Source organism: Marmota flaviventris, chromosome 3, assembly GCF_047511675.1.
Source record: "Marmota flaviventris isolate mMarFla1 chromosome 3, mMarFla1.hap1, whole genome shotgun sequence".
Classification (NCBI taxonomy): Eukaryota; Metazoa; Chordata; class Mammalia; order Rodentia; family Sciuridae; genus Marmota; species Marmota flaviventris.
The window spans coordinates 72,476,823-72,488,996 of record NC_092500.1 but is presented as its reverse complement, the minus strand read 5'-3'; the positions used below and the strand labels follow the sequence as shown (position 1 = coordinate 72,488,996).

The 12,174-nt window shown below is 31.5% G+C and overlaps 1 protein-coding gene across 1 annotated transcript in view; it reads right to left on the bottom strand.

Annotated features, from left to right (window-relative positions):
• Adamts20 (ADAM metallopeptidase with thrombospondin type 1 motif 20) overlaps positions 1-12,174 on the bottom strand; it is a 153,269-nt gene that overhangs the window by 106,305 nt on the left and 34,790 nt on the right. The window contains exons 5-8 of the mRNA XM_027934237.3: positions 9,288-9,371; positions 8,461-8,585; positions 7,070-7,110; positions 139-244 (exon numbers count right to left, since the gene is read on the bottom strand). Coding sequence (XP_027790038.3) covers positions 139-244; positions 7,070-7,110; positions 8,461-8,585; positions 9,288-9,371 — 356 coding nt within the window. The remainder of the gene's footprint in view (positions 1-138; positions 245-7,069; positions 7,111-8,460; positions 8,586-9,287; positions 9,372-12,174) is intronic.

The window sequence follows — 12,174 nt, the reverse complement described above, 5'->3', positions numbered from 1 at the left end:
CTAGAGGTAGCACTGCAAGGATAAAAATTATTTTATAAAGAATTTTATAAAACTCTATCTCAATTGAAGATAGAGTTTTAGGTATTCTGTACAATGACAAATAGAAGGCACATTACTGAGGGAATAGAAGGTACTTACACATGCCCAAGTTCATGGGCTATAGTAAAGGCGGCACTAAGTCCATTTTCTTCACTAATAGAGCAGCTCCGTAAGGGATCACACAGGGTACCTAATTCTGCTAAGCCTGAAAAATTTTACATTTGTACTTCATCAAAATGGGAAATAACCATCAAAATCATAAAATAAGAACTAAAATTTAAAGCATTTAACCATTGTTATTACTCCTTAGAAATGAGTACAGAGTGAGCTGTTAATATCAAATTTTCTTTAAAAGTTAAACAAAGGATTGATTTTTCTGCAGCTTAGGAAATTATTGGACTCTTTCACTTAAGAAATAATCCAAAAAATATGGGGTGATCATATAATTTTTTAAAATATAAGAAAAGAAAAATATAGTTGGTTTTGTGTGGGCAGTAGGAAAGGTAATGAATATATTAACTGGTAACAGAAAAACTAACAAGAGAAGAAAAAATAGCACAGAACTCTACAAGTATATAAAGTGTTTTTAATTTTTAAATTTAAAACAGCATACAAATATTTAATTGTTGCCTGATAATTAAATGAGTAAAACGTTAAGTGGCTAAAATAGTGCCTGCCACTTAATATATGTTGAAATAAATAAAATGATTATGATATAAGAATTATTGTAAGTACTCAGTAATTTTGTAACATTTCAGCAATAGAAACTGTTATTATATATCAGAATCTACTCACTCCTATATAAAAATTAGTGGGCAACTCAAATATGCTGTTGAAAGATCAAGATAGTATGAATTGGTTGTATACCAAAGGCAGCAATAATTATGGTTTATATAGAGTCCTCTAAAAGTAATATAGATAAGAAGCTGAGTACAGTGGTACATGCCTGTAATCTCAGCAATTCTGGGGGTTACCCTCAGCAATTTAGGAAGATCATGTCTCAAAATAAAATTTAAAAGGGCAGGGGATGGAGCTCAGTGGTTCAATCCCTAGAACCTCTAAATAAATAAATAAATAAATTGATTAAAACCATAGATAAGAAATTCAAAATAAATATTCATTAGAATAATACATATTCCATCATTATTCAAGTTAGCTTTTCATTTTTTTTCAATTTACATAATACTATATTCTTTACTAATGCTATCATTCAATATTTAGTTGTCAATTTATATGCCCTCCTATGATTCCTTTCACAAAAGAAAAGATTTTTCATATAAAAGATTAGCATTTCTCAAGACAATACAAAAAAAGATTAGCATTTCTTATTACAAAGTTTCTGCATTTAGAAATTTCTTAATATAGAATAAGTAGATTTGTATTAGCTACTGTGCTTTTAGCTCCCTTTTTCAAGGTAATCTTTGATTCACAAAAGTTAAAAACATGAACATCTTCCTAGCATTTTAGATAGATTTTCTAACAATTTAAAACAATAGAATGCTCTGTTGTACACTAGAGAAATGAAAATTAAATTAAGGAATCTAAAAGGACTGGAAAAAAAAGTCAAAATCAAACAAGTTCATTAACCAAAAACGGAAAGATTTGTCCTCTTTCTGAACCTATTACTAAAAGGTTTTTTTCATATTTAGAATCAAGACCATAAGTAGGGAAAGGAAGAAAGGAAAGTAGAAAGGAAGGAAGGAAGGAAGAAAGAAAGAAATTAAATTAATTCTTGGACAAACTTCTATAGAGAATATAAGGAAATTCCTATTGTCCTTAAGATCCTAAAATTCATACTTGCATGTATAACTTTTTAGCCAATTCCCATGTTATGTGTTTGTTGTTGTTGTTGTTGTTGTTGTTGTTGTCAGAATAAATTCAATAGGAACATGTTTTCTTCATGGATATATTGCTGTTCCCATGCCTTAGTTAGTATTTCTAAAGGTCTGCCCAGTAGCTCAATTTTAATATATTTATTTTCAGAGGTGTATAGATATTTGAACACAATATCAACTCTATTATCACCCAAACTTTTTGTTTCATGATTAAAAATATAAAATTCTAAACTGAACATTTTAGTCCATAACAGATTTGTGAGGATATATATTACATGTGACTACACACCAGGCTCAAACACTCCTATAAATGGTCAACACCAAGAAGCACTGAAGTGAAGGATTAGTATTATGGTACCAGGCAGCCAGGTAATGGCTCATGTCTAGTTACACTCAAGCAGATTCTGTTTTTTTAAAAAAGTGTTTGAGAATAATAAGTAAGCTTGGGCCCAAACATGATACAGTTTCTATGTGTTTAGAAGAAGAAAACACTCCATAGACATCTAATTCAGTCCTCTTGAAGAATGGAAAACATTTTTCGACATATTTTGTAAAACATTCTCATGGGTCAAGGCAACAATACATACAAAGGAGATACACCAGGAAGCCTAGCAATTATTAACCAACACTCACCATATCACCAATAACCTCTGAATGTATTTTTGATATATTTTAGATGAGAAAATAAAATGAATAATTAACATAAGCTGAAAAGCCTTGGGTAAATTATTTATCCTCATCTATAACACAAGAATAATACTAGTATTGACCTTATAGTTTACTCTGAAGCTTAAATAAATTAAATTATAAAACCCCTTTACATGATGTAAGATACACAGGAAGCATTCAGATATTGTAGCTATAACTATCATCATTACTACTGATTTAATGGATAATATGCTTTCACTTTCATAGTCTTTATTTCTAAATGGCAGTATAGTTTATTTGCATAGAGTGCCTGAAAACTACAAAAAACATAAATAAGGACTTGAAGACCACCCACTTCTACAGGAATAGTCCAGAATGTCTAGCACCTAACAATTTAATAAAGTTTAATAAACTTTAATAAAGATTTGACAAGACACAGATATAATAAGAAATATAACTGAGAGATTTTTATAAAATGATTGATTCATAAAATATACCTAATTAATCCAGAGAACAGATTGTAGGGAGGGGGGAATTCAGTTGTATAAAACTTAAGAGCATCAGGCATTTAATTCCACAACTGAGTAAGAAGAGAGTTTTTAAGGGATCACCTAACATAAAGAAATTAGATGTTTAAGTACAAGTATTTTTTAGTGAATGCTGAGCTGCATGATTTACTAAGAAATATAATCTTCACCTCTGAAACCAAACACAGACATTCTCCCTCTCTCTTGCTCCCTGAAATAAGTATGCAATGCAGGCATACGTACATATACACACATTCGTATTCTGAACTAAATCCTAAATGGTAAGCAATAAATAGTTAAGAATAGAAGCTACTGTGGTAGTAAATACTGATAAAAGCAATATGGTTCAAAGAGTGAGGGCTTGCTATAGGAAGCTTCAAGGTGGATCTAAATCCTGAGTTTCCTGAATTAATCCAAGGACCCAAGTAATGAAGATTCTTTGGATTCCTACAAAATCCTCTCTTGAGGAAAACACACTTTTTGAACTGGCTATGTCCCAATCCCCTGGGTTAATATTAAGTAAATGTGAGCTCACAATGTACACAAACAAGTCAACAAAGAGAAAGCAGAAATGACATATCTGGGTCTGAAAAATTTCATATGTGGGAGTTTTCAGGGACTAATATAAAATTACTCCATATAAAATGTTTAAGGAAACATGAAATTCAATTACAAATATGAAAAAAATGTTTTAAAATGTAAAAAATGAACAAATAAATTACAATTAAGAATTAAACAGCATATTTTAAATTAAAATTTATGTTAAAATACAAATTTTGAAGGATTTTTGAAGGATTAGTTAAACATCTAATTAGATACAACCAGAGAGAGAGAGAGAGAGAGAGAGAGAGAGAGAGAGTAAAATGGAATATAGAGCTGCTTGAAGAGATAAAGAAATGAAGGTATGGAGAAAAGAATAAGAATTCAACACAGATGTAATCTGAAACCCAAGGTAAGAACAGATAGAATTAAATAACAAAATTTGAAATAATACAATGAAAAACAAATGACAATTTTCAGAAATGATGCAGGATAGTGATCAGCAGATATTGAAATCACAATATTTCCCAAATGGGATAAATGAAAAGAAATCTATCCATATTAAGGCAAATTTTTCATGAAACTACATTATATCTGAGACAAGAAGAGGATCTTATTAAAAAAAAAAAAAAAAAAAAACAGCTCATCGATGAATCTACAACTAAACAGGCTGCAATTCTCAATAGCAAAATCCAGATGACAAAACAATGACATTAGAAATACTGAAAGAAAATAACTGTCAACCTAATATTGGTACCTACAAAACTATATTTTCAAACTGAGAGTATATTGAAGACATTTCCAATAACATTCAAATTTTAAAAAATTTGCCACTAGTACATCATCACTAAAGAATAATTTTAAAGAATATAAATGAGGAAAAAAGGAAAACAACTTCAGAAACAAGATTTGAGAATAAAGATGAAATTATGAAAATTTTGTAAACATGGGAACAGATTTAAACAAATGCTGAATATAGCACAATGACATCCAATATGCAGGCTATGAAATGACACCAATAAAATAGTGGACAAGAATGCCAGGTAAGTTAGGAAGAAGCTAAACAAAGTTAGTACAAGCATCATTTATTTAGGAGAGAGCTGTAGACAGGTAAGGTATTTCTTCTAGTAAAAAGCCAGAGTACCTCCAAAAATAATAAAATAGTGTATATATTTTTTTTAATCTGTAAAGGAAAAATGGGATAATAAGACTAATTTAACTCTTAATAAACTTAGAGAAAGACCAAAAAAAGGTGGCTGTGAGGCTAGCATAGAACAAAATGTGATGAACAGAAAATGGTAATTATAACTCAATAATAGTAATAATAACAACAAATGGAAATAGAGTAATAAAGGTTTACTATAGTTAATATTTTTTTAAAAAAATCCTATGCTGTTTCCAAGAAGAGAAAAAAAATAAAATAAAACTAGTATGTAAGGACAACAAAAAAATTGGAGGATGGCTCAGGAAGCTGGGACAAGAGGATCACGAGTTCAAAACCAGCCTCAGCAGCTTAGCAAGGCCCTACACAACTTAGCAAGACCCTGTCTCTAAATAAAATACAAAAAGAGGGCTGGGGATGTGGCCCAGTGGTTAAGTGTCCTTAGGTGCAATCCCTGGTACTGACCCCCCTCCCGCCAAATTAAAAAAAAAAAAAAGAAAGGAAGGAAGGAAGGAAGGAAGAAAAGAAAAATTGGAGAAAATGATGTATCTATCTATCTATCAAATATCTAATAGGAGAAAGTTGGGTAGCAACTGTGTTATCAGACATAATATATTTTAAATACAGGATCTTGAAGAAAATAATATATATTGACATTTTTAAAGTCCTACTTAAATGAACAGATCAATGCTTTATGAGGATTTTACATGCTGGTTCTAAAGGTTTTATGAAGGGTTTCTTAGGATACAAAAGTACTAACCGTAAAAGAAGAGATTTCTAAATTATCTGTTTTTACACACAAAATAAAAAACAAACAACAAATTGTTAAAAGGTATTTGAATACTTATATAAAACACAAAAGGTTTAATACCAAGAAGTGATTTAAAAAAAACAACAACTAAAAAACAGTGGGGCTGGGGTTGTACCTCAGTGGTAGGGCACTTGCCAAGCACATATGAGGTGCTGGGTTTGATCCTCAGCATTATATATATATATATATATATATATATATATATATATATATATATATATATATATATAAAATAAAGATATTGTGTCCATCTATAACTAAATTTTTAAAAAATCAGGAAGAATACCACAGCACCAAAAAAAGTGCCATATTTCTTTCTCTTATTTCATTCCTAATAGAAAAGTAAACATCAATTGCCAATAAATATATGAATTGGTGTTCAAACTTGTTAACAATCAGGGAAATGAAAATTATGATTTTTGTGATATATATTATCTTTTGATTAGCAAAAATGAGAAACTTGAAGATAACCTCTATTGACAGGATACTATCAAATTGATGCTTATATTCTACTGAAAATATGTAAATTGGTATGACCACTTTTTAAAATAATTTGCTATGTCTTACAAAGTTGAACACAGGTTAAGTATTCCTTATCCAAAATACTTATAACACATGTTCTAAGATTGGAACCAAATGTTCTAGACTTGAAAAGTTTTCAGATTTTGGAATATTTGCACAGAATTTTCAGTTAATAATTCCTAATCCAAAAATCCAAATTCTAAAATGCTTCAAAATGTGAAACTTTTGGAATGTCATGTAGGCAGATTCAGATTTTGGAGCATTTTGAATTAGGGGTGCTCAACCTGCATTAGCACACATAGTAACATCACAATTCTAATGCTAGGGAATATACCATAGCTCTTATGGCAAGATTCATGACAGAAAAAAAAAAAGCTAGAATTAGCCCAAATATCCACTAATAGAATATTGATAAAATGTGGATGAAATATTTTACATTAGTGAAAACACATAAACTATGGCTCCAAATTTTTAAAAGAAGTAAAAGCAAATGATTTCTTGTTTAGAAACACATACATATGTAATGTTACTATTCTTCAAAAGATGAACATTCATGGTAGTAGCTACTTCTAGGACAGAAGCAGAGAAATGTAATAAGGATTGAGCACAGGCCATGTAATAGTACCAAACTAACCATTAAATCTAGTGATAGATTCATGGCCATCCATTTCATTATTTTGCTTTAAACTGGCATGTAGGTTATGATGTATTATTTCTCATGAATCAAATGTTACATAATAAAACACTTTAAATCAAGTACATCAAATTCATACTGCAGTTATCTTTAGTAATTGGAAATTAGTAGTTCTTGTTATTCTATAAAATTATAGAGGCAAAATTAAATAACAGTGACAAGTATAATTATTTATTAATACAACTAATAATAATTATTGAAATTTCAAATAAAAGGAAAACAATCTAAATAGTACTTTTGTTCAATTTAATAAACAATTATATAAGCTAAGTTTAACTGTTAAAAACTTACCTAATGTGTCACATTTCTCTCTAGCTCCACAAATGTCTTCCCTTAAAATAAAAGATACATTTTTAAACATTTTCAGAAAATACTTTTATGATTAGCCAAAACAAAAATAAAACTATTACCATAGCTAACATCAAAAAGCTCTCAAAATGTTTATGCACATTCGTGAACATCAAAAGGCATACTCTATATAAGCATGTCAAAAAACAGTTGAGGCTTTAACCAAGTCCAATGAAAAACATTCTGAGTAGATAGATAGTTTACCTCCCTACCTTTACACAGTATATATAACATTACTAACCTTCTTATCAATAATTCAATGTTTTATGTATTTATGTTATACAAAATAATGTTGTTCAAATGTTACCATGTTGCTTAAATTTTTTACTTCTGCATTATTTAGTCCCTGACCATTCAATTTGAAAGTTCTCTTATCTCTTTTCTATGTTCTTTTTCCATGGCCATTTCTTCCTCCCATTAAATCTATAATCCCCCAATCTTTGCAGCTTGATATCCAAATACAATGCAGAGCAGGACCATGGACTATGATAGAGCACTATTTGTAATTTAAGTCAATTCTGCTTTAATTTAAAAAAAAAGATAAATTACATGAGCTATATATGGCAGCTATTTTACATGAAGTAAAGATTTTTACTTCAAAATTCTAGTCAACCTCATTTCCTTGAGGTTGACTCCCAAGTGAAAGGTTTTCACTGGTAAACCAACCAACCAAATAACAAACCTAGGATTTATATGATCTGATAGTATTAGTACTGCAGAAACAAGATGTGATTTAGCAGTGTACATATGTACTCATAAAATGGAAACAATTTTATAATATCAGAACCTGTTTTTATTATAAATAAATAGGATTAAAAACAATCCTAGCAAAGGTAATCTGGTAATTATGATATGCAGTAAACATTAAAACAAGGAATAGATGGATGGATTCATTAATAAATGGATACATAGACAGATAGAAAGAAAGAGTACAGGTCGTCCAAAAGGGGACAATCAAATAAATTTAGACACTATTTTCTCACAAGCAACTGAAACATCGATAAGGAAACAAATAAAACCTACCCTGGTTAACTTAGGTTTATTTCCAGATATTATTCCTGTTAATTTCCAGATATTATTCTTAATTCTCTCATTCTGTCTTTTATGTAATAAAGTTTTTGGTTTAGACTAAACTATTATTCAATAACCTGAAATTGCTCATTCCTAAGGAACTACCTAGCATTCTAGTCTGAAAGAAAAGATGATTTTATTATGTTTCCATGGATCAATTCCATTTATTATTGACAAAGAATTAAAGTAATGAGAAGTATCAGTCATCATGCAGGAAAGAGAGTAAAGAATTGCAGTTTGAAGGGTTATTTCCAAAACTGTACCTGGTGATAAGGACAGCAGTATCATGGTGGGAAGGGTGAGCATCATCAAGAACATTCTGAGTTTGCTGCCATAAACAAAAGTTGCGTAATGTGGTAGCTGCATTAAAACTGATGACTGGTCCTTCCTACACAAGATAATAAGCGATTCAGTATGATGTCAAAACATTTATATTCTCCCTCTTCTCCTCCCAAGTTTATTGGCACCCACACAATTTATCAAACAGTATTTTCCAATGAACATGTGGCATAATTTCTCCTTCACAGTTTTATTTAAATATATTTTAGCAACATCTAAAACATTGTTATCAAAATTGAATCTAATTAGCAAAATAACTTTAAAAATTAACACATTTAAAATCCTTCAATCTTAGGATTGTAAAAATGAATTGTTTATTGATTTTTGTTACTTCCTTAGCTCAGTTCAACACTTTTGTTATCCTATTTTATTTCCATTCATCACAACAGAAAAGGGTAACATCACTCCTCTTCAAATTAAGTTTTTAAAGTAAATTTTTAGAAATTTCTAATAAGAGTTCTGTGGTCTACATAAAACCCTATTAAAAGACTACCACAGCCAGGCGCGTTGGCGCATGCCTGTAATCCCAGCATCTTGGGAGGCTGAGACAGGAGAATTATGAGTTCAAAGCCAGCCTCAGCAACAGCGAGACACTAAGCAACTCAGTGAGACCCTATCTCTAAATAAAATTCAAAAAATAGGGCTGGGGATATGGCCCAGTGGCCGAGTGCCCCTCAGTTTAATCCCCGGAACCACCCCCCCCAAAACAAAGACTACCATAAATAAAATTACATTTTAGATCTGTCCTTACCTGTTCATTGTGAATTACAATTACTTTTACAATTACTATGTTTATAAGATTTCCAATACTTGAGTCCTTGTAGATTGCTGCAACCTGAAGTAAAAAAACAAAAAAAGTAGGATTATATGTCTAAAATGAAAATTTCTTCTCAAAACAAAATTGAAACCAGTCCTAGAGCATCTATTCTCCAATTTAACTGCACAGTGAAGTCTCTTAGAGAACTTTTACAAATTCTCATGTTCAGGTCACATTCTTTTTTTTTTTTTTTTGTAGTTGTAGATGAACACAGATGCCTTTATTTTATTTGTTTATTTGTATGTGGTGCTGAGGATCAAACCTAGTGCCTCACACATGCTAGGCAAGTACTCTGCCACTAAGCTACAGCCCCAGCCCTCAGGTCACATTCTTTATCTATTAAATTAGGATCTCTATGGCTGTGAAATGGGCATCAGCTCTTTTTAAAGATGCTTTTTAAAGTCCCTATAGTGAAACAAAAGTTTGAGAACCAGTATCCTAAACCTTGCTACTGAGATTGGTCCATGTATTGGTAGCATCCACATCACCTAGAACTGGTAAGAAATATAAACTCTCAAAACCCTCTTAAACAAAATCCTAAGTGATTTGACCGCATAATAGATTCTAGAAACTACTGTTAGGGATGATTCAACAAGAAATTCACTTTATTCTGGGTCTTATCTACAGTTTAAATGACCACAATATTCCATAAAATTGTAAATTTGTCATATTCTTTTCTGGTAGTTTTATGTTATATTCTTTTCCATAGTTGCATATTTTCAATTCTGATTATTTTTGACATTTAACACTACTTTAATACATGGAGGTAGATTCATCTAGAATCATACAAATAGCTGTAGAAGAGGCCATACGTAAATTAGAATCTAACCCTCAATTGTCCAAGACTGACATGCAAATCTATGAGGCACTCTGGATGGATTCAGTTCATGATTCATATTAAGGTGCTATCCTCTTTCCAAATTCATATTCTTTTCTTATATCCCTCAAAGAGGTTATCACAAACCAACCTAGGTGTCCTTCAACAGATGAACGGATAAAGAAAATGTGGTATATATCCATACACACATACACACACACACACACACAATGGAACATTATTCAGTCACAAAGAAGAATGAAATTATGGCATTTGCCAGTAAATGGATAGAACTAGAGACTATCATGCTAAGTGAAATAAGCCAATCCCAAAAAACCAAAGGCCAAATGCTCTCTCTGATATGCAGATGCTCACACCGAATAAGGGGAGAGGGGGAATAGAAGTTCATTGGATTGACAACTGATATGCAGATGCTTACACACAATAAGGGGAGAGGGGGAATAGAAGTTCATTGGATTGAAAAAGGGGAATGAAATGAAGGGAGGAGGGATGGGAATAGGGAAGACAGTGAAATGAACAGAACATAACTTTCTATGTTCATATGTGAATACACAACCCCTGTAACTCCACATCATGTACACCACAAAAATGGGATCTAATTAGAATAAGTCATACTCCATGTACATATAATACATCAAATTATACTCTATTGTCATGTATATCTAAGAAGAACAAATTAAAAAAAAAAAAAAAAAGACGTTACCACTGCAAAAGAAATGCCTTCCACGGGCAATGCCTCTGCCTTGTACTCCTTCAGAGACATCACACGGTCTAGACACAAGCCACCTGTGCAGTGAAAACTACCTCTGATGCCTAGATCACCTTCTCATGAGCTACTGACCAAGCCAAGACAGCTAACTGCTTCAGGGAATACTACTTCCCTCATGTGTTTAATAAACAAATGTTCAGCATCTACTCCTTGCAATGTTTGCAGGAGATAAAAAGAGGACATGGTCCCTGGCTTTGTAGAACTTACAGTTTGCTAGAAGCAATGGGTACCAGGACCCTCACTCCATCAGCCAAAACTTCTTCTACACAATATATAACATGAACATGACTACTGTCAATGCCTCTAGTGCCAAAGATACCACTATCAGAACCAGAGCCAAAAGCATCTCTGGAGCTGCTGACACTGCTGGGTCAGCATGGGCACAAATACACATTCCAGCACCTTTATTGTTGTAATGGTGCAGCCACAAATACTTACAGGTTTGTCATCTTTACCAGCAGTAATGCCTTTGGCTCTGGTGGTAGCATTTTTTGGCAAGAGTGGTAGTAGCCCCAGTGGGGTTGACAGTAAGTTAAGGCAGTGAGTCAGATGATTCGTGATTTCAAGAAGGTCTGTTAGCACTGCAGTATTGCTCACTTTAAAATGAGAGCTGTGGAAATGTATAGTTGAATTTATAAATATTCGTTTTACATGCAACTTTTAAAAATATATTTGCCATAAGAACCAGTATACCTATATGTCTGGCTTTAGAGACTTCCTTTGATACTATGAGTTTAAAAGTAGGTATTTTCTAAGTCAAATTACAGGGCAAATGACATATAGCAAAAGTATTTATAAAGTCTCTTTTTTCCCAAATAATGAAAAACAGTTGTGTGCTCATACACAACAGGTATACCTTGTACTACATTTGGTGTTTAAAGGTACTGTCACTGAGTAACTCTATTCAATAATACTGACCTATGATTTAATCAATGGATAGCCATATGGCTCATTTGGTATTCACAGAATTTTAGAATCAGTATGTACAATAATGTGCTTTTCTCATCCATAAAACCAGTGCCCTATATTAGAAAGTCTTGATGGCAGTGTACTAGTTCCCTACTACTAATAAGTACATAAATGATAAGCAATAAATAAGTAAAGAACAAATACATAAAATAAATATTGAATGATTATTACATACCAATGTGTTGTAAATTTAAATGTATTAATTCATTTTAAAAAAGTTCAATGAGATAGAAACTATTATAGTG